This window comes from Brassica oleracea, chromosome C3, assembly GCF_000695525.1.
Source record: "Brassica oleracea var. oleracea cultivar TO1000 chromosome C3, BOL, whole genome shotgun sequence".
NCBI lineage: Eukaryota > Viridiplantae > Streptophyta > Magnoliopsida > Brassicales > Brassicaceae > Brassica > Brassica oleracea.
The window spans coordinates 38186459-38201755 of record NC_027750.1 but is presented as its reverse complement, the minus strand read 5'-3'; the positions used below and the strand labels follow the sequence as shown (position 1 = coordinate 38201755).

Sequence of the window (15297 nt, the reverse complement as noted above, 5' to 3'; positions counted from 1 at the left end):
AGCAACTTCACTAACGATCCAATGATACTCGCCTTTGAATAGATGTTCAGTCGAGGTTTGCCAGGATAGCAATTACGTGCGAACAGTCTTTCCGGGAAAGTCGGCGTGGTGACAATAAATTCCGGCTCGGTGGATGCAGCTTCTTCTTGGTCGGTGGATGCAGGTTCCTCTAGTTCGGACTCCGTGCTAGATACTGAAATACAATGACCAAATCCAGACATTTACCCAACGCTTTATTTTTAAAAACTTTTTCCAAAGAATTTCACAGCGAAGCTTAGCGAAAGGAGATACCTGCATAACGAGACGCAGTTTTGCCTAGTCGGGGAATTTTCTTGGGATTTGCTTCTCTATCACTGGCGCATTGACTACGAGTCACCCTCCTCGAGGGCGTTACGCTGGAGGGGGATACCATGCCGATCTGGGTACAGTCGAGAGTGGTTCTTATGTGGGATTCTTCTTATGTTTGGTTCTCAATTGCAGCTGTTTAGAGGTGGTTCTGGTATATTTTGATATTATAGGGATGTTTTGGTTTTTCTAATTTCCTTCTTTTTTATTTTTTCATTACGTCTTTTTTTGATTTTTAAATAAAAAATCAAGAGGTGGCACGATCGTAATATCAAGAACCACACGCGCCCTCTGTCGACATTTCACAATTCTGGAAAAGGCGATTCGTCTAATTTGCTAATTTAAACTTGAGGTCGTCCAACTCCCTAATATCAAACTTGCAATTTGCCCAATTTGCCAATTTTTTCATAAAAAAACCTAAACAAAGTTGTACACACTGTAAATATTCAACCCCACCTCTTTCTTCTCCGCACACTCTTTTCTCTAACTTTCTATCTAGCTTTCTTACAAGAAACGCCAATGGCCAAACTAAACCAAACTTTCTTTCTAATCCTCTCAATCTGCTACTTCTTATCGCCGGCGCTCACTGCCGCCACCGCAGCCTCACGGGCTGGAGCTTCCAATAAAGCCGTAAACTTCATCCAATCATCTTGCAAAACCACCACATACCCAGCCGTCTGCTTCCACTCCCTCTCAGCCTACGCAAATGCCATACAAACAAGCCCTAAACGCTTAGCCGAGACCGCTCTAGCCGTTACCCTGAGCCGAGCCCAATCCACGAAACTCTTCGTCTCGCGTCTGACGCGTTTCAAGGGCCTTAAGAAGCGCGAGGTTGAAGCCATCAAGGATTGCGTGGAGGAGATCAACGATACCATTGACCGTTTAACTAAGTCGGTCCAAGAGATGAAGCTATGTGGGAGTGCCAAAAATCAAGAACAGTTTGCGTTCCACATGAGTAATGCTCAGACTTGGACTAGTGCGGCTTTGACCGATGAGAACACTTGCTCAGATGGTTTCTCGGGTCGGGTCACGGATGGAAGGATCAAGAACTCGGTTCGAGCTAGAATTGTTAACGTGGGCCACGAAACCAGCAACGCCTTGTCCTTGATTAATGCATTTGCTAAAAAGTATTAATTTATAACCAGCTTTAAGAAATATTGTGTCGTATCTCAAATATATAATATATATATATATATAAAATGGTGTCCGTAAATGTAATATATATGTCGATTTTGTTAGATGTTTTTTCTTATGTGGTTTGTACTACTACTGTTCATGTGTATTATGAGATATAAAAGTTCAAGAAGTTGAGGATTTAGATTACTTTTTTACAAAGTTACAAGTTGGCACATACTCGCTCCCTTTCACACGCATTACTTTCCTTCTGACAAGTTGGGCATACATTTTCAAGTTTTAACATCGACCTTTTTCAAACAACAGAGAAGTTGAAAAATAGACACATGCAATCTAAGTCTACTTAGTTGATATGAATCACTGCTTTGTAAACAATCAATTGAAAATGTTGGCGGCAAAACAATACTATTTTTTAAACAATACTATTTTAATCAAAATAAATAGCCGAATAATTTATTTTATACAGTCGGCTTACCATATGGGATTTTATCTCTTAAAATGTATCTTGTTGAAAACAAACCATTAACAACTATATGAACAATAAAATCTAATAAAAGACTTAAAAGAATAAATCAAGTTGGTATTGCTGTTATAGATATTTTGGTATTCTTCGTTGGAACCACATGGGTTGTGTCTGATGGATACTAATTTTTTCAAAAGCGGTGTGCATAAACACATATTGTACGGATGCTAATCGAGCTACGTCTCTTTCAAGAAAAATATCTCTCGACCTGAAAGCCTACGTTTTTTTCGTGCAACAAGATACTTCATTAAATTCAAAAGGGCCAGAAGCCCAAAGTTTACACAGCAGATAAAGTTAAATGAGTATTGGCGAGCCCATCGGCTAATCCATTGGCAGATCATGAAATAAAATCAAAACGACAAAAGGTGAAAGGCGATGAGGAAGAGAAAGCAAGAGAGTCAATGTCCGACAAGATCCCGAAGAGCTCGATCATCCAAATCCTCTTGTTGATTGCTCGAATGAGCACTTGTGAGCCCATGTTATAGTCTGGGATATTATGCATTATTGGCTGTAAAGCTTTTTCATATTCTTCTTTTATTTTCCGGTATTACTCCAACATGAATGGGATGAAATGAGAAGAATATAAAATTGATGGAATAAAGGAATTTTGAGGAAGAAAATGCCTCCCCACTAATGAATTTATTTTATTTATTTTGTTTTGGCAAATACGAATTTCCGGTAGACACATTTATACGAATTAGCAAGAAGATAGTGTGATTGATTTAGTGGAACGTTGTTCTTCTATAATACACACCGTTTGCATCCATGCCTTATTATTCTTTCTAAGATATCACATATTTTACATAAACAAGTAATGCTAGTATGTTGGATATCTTATAATATAAACTACCAAATCGATGAAATCTAATCTTCAATATATCAACTTAATATTATATATACATATACAACACATATAAAATATAAATTTGCAATATTGGATATATAGCTTATATGTGATTATATAATAAATCTTATGATAGTATATAATATATAAAGAGAGTATTTCTTATTAAAAAAAAATAATAATCAAAAAATATGTGAGAGAATAAGATAGAGATCTCTCTGCAAAGAAACTTTAAGATACTGAGTTTTATATCCGTCATGCATCTGTTGGTTTTAATAACTAAAAAGAATTGAAACATAAATTTTTCATTTAAAATATTTTTTTCTCTCTTTTCTTAGAAATTTTGGTAGTTTCTGCTGATAAAATTGTCCTAAGAACACATGCAGTGGTGATCTTTCACTCTGCTTGAACCATTAGATACTCCTTTGCATATGTGTCACTTAATAACATGTACAACTGTATTTCTATTAAAATTTTATTTGTTTAATTTATTTATATTGTAATTAAAACCATCTCTAACTTTACTCTATATTTTACTCTAAAATATAGTGAAAATGGAGTAACGAAAAAACAATAAAACATTACTTCATTTATAGTATTTTTATCTTTTGTTTGTTACACAATTTTTATTCTATTTTGAAATAAAATATGAAATAAGGTTTGAAAATGCCCTAAATGAAAAGAGATTCTCGGGAAGAAACTACCGGTAATGATGCTCTAAGAGCCTAAAACTTCTTACATTAATGGGGATTACAAAGTTAGAGAATTTTCTAGTATCAAACAAATTAAAATTAACAAGCTAAGAAAGTTATGAGATATATGGCACCTCAATATGGACTTGACACTACAATACAACTTGATATTTCAAATAACGTGCAGTAATACAACTTGATATTTCAAATAACGTGCTACTGCTTGTAGATTTGTGTGTGTGTGACGACGTGTTTTAATATGCAATTTAGGATAAAAATGGATATTTTGGGAGCAGACATAATGATTTGGGGGGCACATTCAGGCATTCAGCTGCGTCGATTCCGTTACAAGGACGATTAGAACCTTATCTCACATTCATTGGTTTATGTGCTTTTCTGCTAAATATCATATAAAAAGTAAGATCTACGACAAGTTGAATCTAAAGAGTTACTACTCACGTTGGCAAAAAGAAATAAAAACAAGGTGGGATTAGAGTTAGGAGTGATAGTGTTACGTACCTCGCCGACACTGCACCAGAAAATGGCGGAAGTGGAAAGCGAAGTGTGGTTGTGAAGAACATTGCTTCTGTTTCTAAAGGTAGAATGCAGGCCAGCTTCCTAAGCACTGTTGATGGCCATGTTGTTGATAATTAAAATTATATATTTGTTTTTTTTACATTAGCCATGTTCGTTTCATAGACGCGGGGGCAAAGATGCATGTCTAAAAAATAACAAACTATGGAGAGAAATAACGACATGACAATGGCTGCCGTAACTGACGCTAAAGCTCTTTCATAAATGGCCGCCGACTTCATTACTGCCGGCGGCGGCAATTGTTCCATGTATGAATTGAGTCGCAACATCTTCAAACGAGCTGTTTTTAATGAGATGCTGATGTGGCCTTTGATATTTTTGATCGCACGTTATTGACGCCGCGTCTAATAAACGAACATGGCTATTCACTAAGGACGATTAGAACCTTAAATGTTGGAGCGGGTTCCATTACGTTCACAATTTGACTTCCACGATGGTCATTAGTCTATTACTAGAGTATCATTCAAAAAGATAAAACCATTGGAAATTATCAACTTGTTGTCGACTCCAATTGCTATGAAAGAGACCACGAATTGGCCATGGAGAAATGATCTATTAGCCAATTAAATACATCATTCCAAATGTTATTAATGCTTAGTTAAACAAATAATATTATGTTTGGCTCATAACTGCAAATTCCTTATCCCAGACTCGGTGTCTTAGCCGTGTGTTGCTTTCACGTGTTAGATATTTCTATTTATTTTTTTCTCATTTTCCTTTATAAAATATCTTCATTCATGCAATCAAATTCCCACTTGCGTATTATTTTTTCTGTTAAATGAATATCATCTAAATAATTTCTCTATATAAAAACCTCAGTTAAATAGAAACTCTACAACATCTCACATTCACAATCTCACAAACCTCTTATAAGTTATAATATATAAGAATGGCTGGATCTTTTAGTTTTAATCATCACTTCCTCGCATCTCTTCTCATAACCATTACCATAACCACGCTCAAGTCGGTCCATACAACAACAACAAACACGGAGTTCGTAAAATCATCATGCACATTCACAACATACCCAAGACTCTGTGTCACTTCACTCTCAACTCAATCCAGTCTCATCCAAACCAGCCACAAGCTCATAGCTCATGCGGCTCTCAACATCACATTAGCCTCGGCTAAAGCCACGTCAGCAATGATGGTACGTCTCTCGAGTAGTAGTCGGCTCAAGCCGAGAGAAGTCTCGGCCATGAGAGACTGCGTTGAGGAGCTAGGTGACACGTTGGAGGAGCTTAGGAAATCGATAGGTGAGATGGGTCAGCTAAGTGGCTCGAACTATGAGGTCTACATGAGTGATATTCAGACTTGGGTTAGCGCTGCTCTGACCGATGAGAACACGTGCTCGGATGGATTTGAAGGAGATGACATGAATGGGAAGGTTAAGGTTTTGGTTAGAGGGAGGATTTTGGTTATTGCTCATTTAACGAGTAATGCTTTAGCTTTGATTAATCACTTTGCTTCTATTCATGGTTAGAGAGACTGGTATTTTTTTATTTTTTTTATTGCAATTTCTGTTTGCTTTTGTCAGTTTGTGTGTATAACAAATAGTAATAATACAATGTATGTGTTCGTCTTTAAAATTCCTGAATCAATATGTACCAGAAAATGTTTAATACTTTTTTTTGCTATCCATTGTAGTTGTAGATATATCATTTTCATACTTTAACAACTTTCCAAAATAATTATAGAGAAAACAACTTTCTAATAACTCGAGTCAATACTAAAATCAGTTTATTCAAATATCTTCTGCTAATATACTTTGAAGTTTACATTATAATAATCTTAATAACATAGCTATAGTATGGACATAGAAAATTATGAAAAAATCTACTGATTTAGTTATGTTTATGTGAAAACAACAAATTAAAAAGGAAACCCACGTGAAGCAAACTTTCTTTTTCTTCCACTTTTGTTGAATGATGGAGACCAACTACAGTTGTTGTTTTTTTTTTCTTTTTGGTCAATCCAACTGCAGTTGTTAAAGGCTTGGTGAAAACGGTATAAGAATGATCATCATTAATATTGAACTCAATAGAATAGTAAAAGAATCATATAAGGGCATCTTTATCCCACAACCTCATAATGGGTTTCTTATTTTTTTTTAATAGTATTTAATAAATAAAGTTGATTAAGAGACTTGGTTAAGAAACTTGATCTTTTTATGCCTCCATTGCAAGTCTCTTATTTTGTGTTTCTTAAAAATAAAATAATATTAAACATTTTTTATTAAAATTAATAAATTTTAATTACATAAAAAATAATAAAAGATAACATTTTAAACCATGACTTTTAAATAAAAACATGAAAACAAATATTATTATAATAAACGAGAATTATTTGTAAGAAGCATGAGAGATCAGTTGTTGTCTTCATCACGTCCAAATTTTTACCAAATATGTTCAATCAAATCATCTTTCAGCTGTTGATGCATTTGTTTATCACGAATTCTTGTTCGAACACCCATCATATTAGTGATATTTGTAAGGATATCTGTAGAATACGTGAGATCGAGATGTGAACTTTTGTTGTATTTTCTTTGTTAGAACTTTGACACATCAAATTAAGTGTATATATCTCGTTCGTCTTCTATTATCATATTATGGAGTATGATACATTAGTGTTGTGTTTCGAGCCTTGTACAAGGTGTTGGAAATAACTTCGAGCCTTGTCTTCTTTCATCCTCCCGTCTTTTATCTTCACAATCAGATTTTTTTGTCTTGCTTGCCATCACCTGCAGAATCAGTGCGTGTAAAACTAGTACTAGTGTATAATTCTCACATAATGAAAGAAGCAATGTTTGCTACCTCATATAATTGAACAACATTTGGATGCTTTATCAACTTCATATTTGCTATCTCTCTTTTGTTCAGACGTCTTATGCTTGAGGACTTTGTCTTTATCAAGAATCCTGAGAGCGACATGTTCACCAGTTTCAGAGTTTCTTGCAAACTTGACTTAAGCAAAAGTTTCTTCCCCAATTGTTCTTCCCACTTCATATTTACCAACTCTATGCTTCCTATTCTTAAGCAAATTATAAAACTTTTAACCTGAAGTTAGAAGCTAACGTGTTCATTTAGCAAAAAAGACCAATTACAAGAGTATCAGTTGAAATCAAACAAGTAAAGACAACATCTTCAATGTCCCTTAAATTTTTTTTAAATATCAAAAGGCATAAAAGTTTCAAAGCTGACAACAAATCTATCTTATTACACAACATAAACTGCTGCAAGTAACACTTTGTTTCTGTAAAGCCAATGTAACTGAATCTTAACAAGCAACCAAGATCAAGACTTGCACATTTTCTCAAAAAAAGAAAAAATGATCTTCATAACCCACCACCGACAACATCAAAACAAAGCCAAAGTCACGTCCTTTTTTTGATCAATCTCCCCTTGAAACCCCACATGCAGAAACAGAGAAAGAATCAAGTTTTAACACATACATCTTCGATGGGAGAGTGATTGAGATGAAGACGGTCATTGATCCAACCGAGAATCTCGTTTCTTCCAACAACGTAAGCACTGTCCACCATTCCAATGTTCGTCCTTGCAAAACCTTCCTCATCTCCTCTTATTCTCTCTCAATAACCCCGCAAAACCCACACCCAGAATCCCAATCCGATCTCCCCTCCCCTCGATTCCTCACCGTCTCTACCCCCGCCCTCTCTTCGTCGTTCGCCGTCACTGATTCCTCCCTTCCGCGGCCGCCGAGAAGCTCGAATGTGAGCGTGAAGAGAGCCGCTGAGAGAGGTGAGAGGTCGCCACCTGTCTCTCAAGAGACGTTCCTTCATTCTCCTAATCAATATACGTTTCTTCGATTTTTAGCAATTTTTCTTTTTTTTTTAATTAGCAATTATCCTAAAAACTCACGCTAGAGACTGCGATAAAGATGCTATTAGATTTTAGTTTTTACACATGGAATCTATCTTAAACATTTCACACTCAGAAATATTTTTAAAGGTTTAAAACATAAGAAAATACAAATAATTATTCTGTATCACGTTTACAAGCAAATTACAATATACTATACTACCGTAAAAAGAGCAACAAAAAAAAACTAAAGTTGCTGATTCTGGTTAAGCTTTTGTTTTTTTTTGAACTTTTGGTTAAGCATTTTCAATAAACCCACTTTAGTACAATTCAACAAAGATCTTCCAGACTGAACCATAGAGCATCATTAGAGCACCCGCAATGGTGTTACTCAAAGAGGAGTCCTTAGAAAAAGTGTATTTTTATTTTTTAAGTATTATTATTATTATTTTTTTTTCAGATAAAAAAAAATATATATCAACCAATCGCGGGTCGCCACATGTCGTGGGGACCCACAAATAGTGCAAGGATTCACTAAGAAAGAGTTCTTATTTAGGAATTTTAAGGATTGAATCCTTAACTTTTGGTGGGATCCACTGATTATTTAATTATTTTTTCCTTAAAGACTCCCACTTAAAGACTCCCATTGCAGATGCTCTTAGCGGTCAAAAATATAGATTCGTCTCTTTCTAATTTTATAATGATATATATCACTTTTGTAATTTAACTTTAAAACAAAAAAAACTTAGCCAATGATAAATGAACAACTAGAGAGAGAGAAACTCAAAGGTGGTCCATCATTTCTTCCCCCGGAAACGTCTTTGTGATTTTTCTACCTCTCTCCTCTTCTATAATATTACTTTTTATTATTTTACTAGTGGTTTGTCCGCGCGCCGATTGTTGCTTTGGTTATTGGTTATATGGCTTATGATATTGTTGTGTTCTTTGCCATACTAAAGAGAGACGTGTTATGTTTTGTTTTGAGTGGTGGTGTTTTGGTTCCGGTTGTTGTTTGACTGCGGTAATGAGCGTGATATGTGGGGTTACATATTTCTTGGATGTAGTTCAGCCGAGAACGGCCCCATTCAAAATTATTTTTACAATCAAATAAGAACATTTTTAAAAATTTATCATACATATATTATATAATTCCACATTATATTTATTTATACCATATTTAGTATGTTAACTATTATATAAAAAAAAATATGTTTTATTGTGTAATATCTCAATTTTTTTTAAAAAAAACTAATATATAGATTTTTTGAGAAATGGAGATCTTTAAACTGCTGGTGGACTCAGGTCCGGCTTTGAAATTGAATTGTAAGGGTGAAATGAAGCTTTCATCTTTGATCTTTTCGGCCCAAGAGGAGGTTCATGTTCAGAGAAATAAATGGAACCATCAATCTCCCTTGTTTATATATATCATGAGCATCATGTCTCTTTGAGTCATGTGCATGACCTACTTCGTAGAAGATTGCATATTCCATTCAATCAATTCATTCTCAGTCAAAATACTCATTGGTATGAGAACATCAAATATAAATAGAGTAATCTAAACAATAAACGTGGTGTTGCGGAGAGCAATGGTTTGCCTATAATAGTGAAACAAATTTTAGAAATGAGTTTGACATAATAAGTTTGTTTGTTATATTCCCTTTATATAATCTTGACAGCTTAAGAATATAAAAAATATTGTTACTTATATATATATTTTTTTTTTTGGAACGCTATTTTAGTTACTTTTATATAATATAGATTTTTGATCATAAATTTTAAGTTCAACTGAAACCTATTTTTATCAAGTAAATCTTCCGGGTTCTTATAGCTTTTTTTTTTGTCAAACGTCTTGTTATACTTTGTATTGAATATTACATATTTGTTTTTACATATTTTGCATATTGCTTTTAGGCCCACGTAATGATTTAGGAAGTGAAGCCGAAGTCTTAACCTTGTAACAAAAAAAAAGTCGTTGGAATTAAAAGACAAATTGTAAACTAAACTACATGCACTAAACCTCGTCAAGTAAGCTTTGCAGAAACAAAGGATAGAAACAACAACCAAATGACAAAATCAGATCTGGTTTCTTCATCCTGATTAAAATTGTTTATTATGCATGTATGTTTTAAATAAGCACATATCATTTTACAAAATGAGTCAAGATACATAAAATCTAACTTAAACACAAACTGGAAATCAGTTCAGACACAACATCAAAATAAGTATGCTTGTTTGATGCTTCTCTTACCCCACTTGACTGAATGGTCATGTTGAGCTGGTTATTAGCGGAGTACGACGCGGGCAGAAATGGTATCTTGCTGCAAATCTCTGTAAATAAACTTGTAGTGTTTAGTGTGCTATTGAGTGAATGTTTCGGGAATAAATAAATGTGTGTCTGTAGGTTGTTGAAGATTTCTGAGTATACAATATTAGTAAGTCCATACTTTTTGTCCTATCTTTAACTTGGTGCTGTGAGAAGGTTATCCAGTTCCAGTAAAAGCTATGACTAATGAGTGTCTGTAGGGGTTTTATTTTGTAACGGTAACTATTGAGATTCCTTTTAACATTGTGGTGTGGAGTAACTATAATTGAAGCTACACATGCATGAAACAGAGTATTCTTAACTCGAAAATTGTGTAATCTATTGTGAAGAAAAGTAAACGAAATATAATAATGTTGTTGATAGTGATGATGGTACTCAGGCGCAGGAGAGGTGTTCAAGCCTGGTTTGGACTGATTCACTCTTGCTTCTATCTCGGATTGTAGTCTAGATATCTCGGTCTCGAGCACTGATGTTTCTTCCTTGGAGCTCATTCTTCTCTGTGGTTACCTACACAGTTTCCATTACACGCAAAAAAACTAATAAAACCATTGAGACAAAACATATAAAACTAACGACTGTTGAAGCATCGTCATCTGCCTGTAATGTCTAATAGCTTATTAGAAAGTGGCTTACGTAGTTAGAATCAGAGAGGAGACAAGTGTGCCCATTTATAAGGGACTCAATCTGACCAAACACGTCCTTCAAGAACTGAGTAGCTTCACATAGTACCAAAACTCTGCCACTGTTCTGCTGATTCAGTTCTGAGAAGAAAAAAACGTTCATGGTTAAGACTAAAGCTAGCACCATCTTATTCAAAATGTAACCAGCTACAGCCTCGCAACTTGTTCATTCAAAATCAATAGAAAATATACCAAGAAAATTAGCTAATTCGATGAAAAGCTCATTCAAATGCTCGCATATAATCCTCTCCCTAACAACCTTTTTAATCCTTTTGGGTACTTTACCTTTTCTAGGCATGTTGCTGCAAAAAGAAAAAAGAAGATGAACAAATCTTATTATACACAAAAGGTAAATCAATCAACAGAAAAAAACAAATTTTCAATGTCAGAAGATTCTCACGCCTTTCACCTACAGAAGCATTGGCTTCATTAGTCGATATTGATAGAGTTTTTGACCCCGTCTTCTTCTTCTTGCTTTAGTAAGAACATACTCACCTGTAACCTAAAAGAAAAGCGATTGGTTCAAAGCAACCCAATCAATCTTATGTCAATGAATCTGATAATCATCAAACCACAAACCCAACAAACAAAAAAACCATAAAATTTTATGAAATTCGTCTATTGATTCCTCAAAAATTCTCACTTTATCACCATATTCATATATCATATTAAGAACAATGAAGAGTTTTAAAGAATAAGAGCTAACTTCTTCAGAAATACCAAAGCCTAAAAGCAAATCTACTTATCTCTCTCTCAGGCCTATGCCAAGAAGATAACTCCTTGAATAAGTTTCGGAGTTGAAGTTGTAATGTCCATGGCTGGAACTGGAGATATTTATACCCGAAGCTTTTGTAGGTTACTTTGAGGATTTGATGAGATTAATTGAATGCTGCAGATTGGGAGAGTGGGTTCATTACGTAGAGGCTAAGAGCAAATTAGGCGTCAATGCGAAGTTGAGACGTTACAGATAGGTGATCATTATCTCAAATCTCTGCAACTTGTTGGCTGAGGTTGAAAAGGAATACCGCAAGAAGAAAGCCAAACTTATTCTCACTGGGCCTGAAATCTTTAGTAAAACATAACACACCCAAATCGAAAACAATATAAACACAATACGGAAGTCCAAATCAAAAAACAAAGCCCAAATCTAAAACATCCTTCAGCAAAGCAAATGATAAATTTACAAGTGTCATAAAATGCCCCAAGCAGAGAAAAAACTCTACTTTATTAGTATAGATAGAAAGATAGATGTCTAAGAGAATTAGTGAGATACCCCCACTAAAGGTGCTCTAACAGCAAACAAAGCACGAGCCTCTCTCAATTTCTCCTCTTCTTCACACAAAATATAAATCAGCCAAGAGTGTAACTAATTGAACGAGGCCATTAATTTTGAGCAGCCATATCTTTAACCACTTTAACCGCTTCCATGGTCAATCTAGACTAACAGAGATACCGAAACACTAAATCTCATGCTTCTGCAATTTTAACATCAGAGCCAAAGCATCAACAAATCTTTGACAGAGACCCTTAAGCAGTAGTACTGTACATTACTTATTTTTTTAATTGAAGTCAAAAAAAAAAACTTTGTTAAGAAAAATATGTGTCTCTAAAAAAAACGGAAAATTTCAAAACTTCAATCTAAAACTTCAAACCATCTACCAACTTTTCTTAGTCTCCAATCTTCAATTTTCAATCATGTCTTGTGCCAAACCAAAACTGCAGGCCTCCTTCATGTTTCTTATCCTTCTTCTGGATCATAGAAAACTTGTTCCTCACTGATTTATCTATTAACTTTGCTAGGAGAGCAGGTGGTGAAGCTGCTTCTCCATGCCTTCTTCTATTTCTCTCTCTCCAAATGTTGTGCACTGTTGCTTGTAGCACATATCTGGTCCTAAAGAGAAGGAGCTTGTCTTGATTCTCATCTGTAATAATCCTCCTTATACCAGACCAGCTCACTGTATATTGCTCCTTTAGGACTCCTTTTGCCAGAACTTCCCAAATTTGTTCAGAAGACGATACTGTACATAACTTAATCTGGCTCACAATTTGACTCCTCAAACAAATCTATATCATACTTAATATCGCCTGCTTTGATATGAGATTTCATTAGTATAGTCAGTGGGGGATCTGGAAACAACTTTAATATGGGGGAAAAACTAAAAAAAACTCTTTTTTTCTGTTTGGTAAGCTTTGATAGCTTGAAGCTCAAGACATCCTTTATCAAGTTGGATAAGGATAAGATAAGCTTAGTTATAAACCTAGTAGTATTAGGAGTTATCTATAACTATTAGGAAAAGTAAATCTACTCTACTATATATATACATACCGAGTTTGTGGTATCGATATAACGATTGAGGAATGTTTAGCTTTGAGCATAAGTTTCTAAGCATTCAATAAAGAAGAGCAAGTTCTAGATCCCCCACTAAGTCCGGTTAAGCTAAGTTAATTTACCGGTTCACACTTTTGTGTGATTTCGAGCTGCTTTATTTTCAACAGGAGCATTACCAAAATTTTGTATAAATTTACACTAACTAAAAAAATTTCATGGCCCCACGCACGTACCACATAAATTCGCCCCTGAGTATAGTGAAAATCACTTGATCTGGAACAATGCCTTCCTTTTGCATTGATTCTGGAAGGTCACTCGAAGCGGCATAAGTGGAGAGTGATGGTTCCAAGAGAAGAGCGCAAGTCGTAGCCTTTCTCGATTTCACTAAGCAATAGCACAAACCCTTCACCTTTAACATTGTCTAAACTCCCAAATCACAGATTTTTCTAGATTTCACAAATTTATCAATTAGAGATGAGAGATGTCAATCCAAATCACATCTCAAAAGTTTAAACAAATAATATCTAATATATAATAAGAAGCTCAATTTTGATTAGTACGAGACTTTTTAAAAAGAAAGTCAAAAGTAAATTCATGTGAGCTTGCTTTTTAAGCTAAAACTGGACAACATCGTACTAATCGGATAATATATAGTTGGACATGGGCTCACTAAATTCCCAACAAGATTACGAAAATTTGCACGAAAAAAAAAGGAATAAAACGAAAAGTAAATTTATTCGGGCTTGTATTTTGGGCCCATGAAAACAAAAAAAAAATCGTATTTTACATTATAGCTCCTAAAGAAAATAAATCATTTTTGAAGAGGATAGGCGAGAATTAAGGCCAGCGGTTAAAGAGTTGATTGAAGTAGAGCGATGGCGAGTGGCAAAGAGTGGGGTTTGATGCTTTTGAAGCTAGATCCTCGAATGGTCTAAAACTCTCGTCATCGTCTCTGTCAACTTATGTTTTCTAATTTCTCTCAGTGGTTTAAGTGTGAACCGGTAAATTAACTTAGCTTAACCGGACTTTGTTGTTTCTAATCTAACCGATGTTTAATCTGTTAATAAATTTAACTTGAGCCCAACCCATCATGTACCCATCATGTATGTCTGGAAGTCCGTATGAATTATTTTATGCATAATTTAAATAAAAGTTTTTATAAAATATAATATCTATTAATAATAGCAATCTCAGTTGAAAAGTTGTGTCTTTTCATAAAAATGAGATTAATTTTGTATTTTCAACATGCAACTATTGAATGTGTCTGTTCATTGTAAATTTTTATTAATTTAAAAACTATATCTAAAGATGTATCTTTTCGTAATGATATATATTTTTTCATCCTAAAAATGAATCTTTTCATAATAAAATGTTTTGGTGACACATTGAAACATTGTAACCGTTGGAGACTACAATAAACCTTTGCAATTTTTGGTGAAAAACTATTGTAGTTGTTGGTGACTGTACCTTTTATTATTGAATCATTGTAATCATCAGCTAACCATTGCAACATTTCATTGCCAACCATTGCAACATTTAGTTTTTTTACATATAAAGAATTGTATGCAGTGTCAAATCATAAAACAATAACAAAAAACCCAGAAAATAACAAAATTTACAAATAGAATAGGAAAAATAAAATTTTATTGTTTAAAGATCATCAAAAACGTTTGCAAATGACACATAAACATGAGAAAGTTTCATTAGTTTTTTTTAATTTGTCAAATATCTAAGAATGTGTCTTTTTTTTTTAAGAATGTGTCTTTTCATCCTATAATTTGCATATTTTTTTAAAAAAAATTATCCTTTTGTTCATTTTATATCTATTTTATATACCTTTTGAAATAATTATAGAAATTATCCATAGATCTCCTATATATTAATTGAGAAATATTTGAAAAGATGTAACCTCAATTTTGTAAAAAAAAACTTTTTGCTTATGTGTCAATCAATTAGGTAGTTAATTAGTCATACGTGTCAGCCTAACATTGAAATTGAAAAACATGTTGGTCCAA

The 15297-nt window shown here is 34.1% G+C and overlaps 3 protein-coding genes and 1 pseudogene across 3 annotated transcripts; 2 read left to right on the top strand and 2 right to left on the bottom strand.

The window, feature by feature from the left end:
• The first annotated feature begins 789 nt into the window (after window positions 1-789).
• LOC106331549 (21 kDa protein-like) lies at window positions 790-1663 on the top strand. The gene has a single exon (XM_013769930.1). The coding sequence runs from the start codon at window positions 865-867 to the stop codon at window positions 1477-1479; it is 615 nt and encodes a 204-aa protein (XP_013625384.1). The 5' UTR covers window positions 790-864; the 3' UTR covers window positions 1480-1663.
• Window positions 1664-5118: 3455 nt separating this feature from the next.
• LOC106332743 (21 kDa protein) lies at window positions 5119-5812 on the top strand (the record flags this gene model as incomplete). Its single annotated transcript, XM_013771233.1, is given in 1 exon segment — window positions 5119-5812. A coding segment is annotated over 1 exon segment (497 nt), but the record flags the coding sequence as incomplete, so codon positions are not given.
• A 943-nt stretch (window positions 5813-6755) lies between these two features.
• Window positions 6756-7919, bottom strand: LOC106330557. The gene is made up of 3 exons (XM_013769005.1): window positions 7584-7919; window positions 6946-7162; window positions 6756-6872 (listed from the first exon to the last, which is right to left on the bottom strand). The coding sequence occupies exons 1-3, from the start codon at window positions 7703-7705 to the stop codon at window positions 6756-6758; spliced, it is 456 nt and encodes a 151-aa protein (XP_013624459.1). The 5' UTR covers window positions 7706-7919.
• A 1586-nt stretch (window positions 7920-9505) lies between these two features.
• On the bottom strand, window positions 9506-13700 carry LOC106330556 (annotated as a pseudogene).
• Between the last annotated feature and the right edge of the window lie 1597 nt (window positions 13701-15297).

Excerpts from the sequence above, each read along its gene's own strand:
- LOC106331549 (XM_013769930.1), top strand. The coding sequence starts at position 865 with ATGGCCAAACTAAACCAAACTTTCTTTCTAATCCTCTCAATCTGCTAC.
- LOC106330557 (XM_013769005.1), bottom strand. The coding sequence starts at position 7,705 with ATGAGGAAGGTTTTGCAAGGACGAACATTGGAATGGTGGACAGTGCTT. Across the intron at positions 7,163-7,583 it reads ATCACTCTCCCATCGAAGAT|AATAGGAAGCATAGAGTTGG; the intron begins GTATGTGTTAAA and ends AATTTGCTTAAG. Across the intron at positions 6,873-6,945 it reads ATGTTGTTCAATTATATGAG|GTGATGGCAAGCAAGACAAA; the intron begins GTAGCAAACATT and ends CTGATTCTGCAG.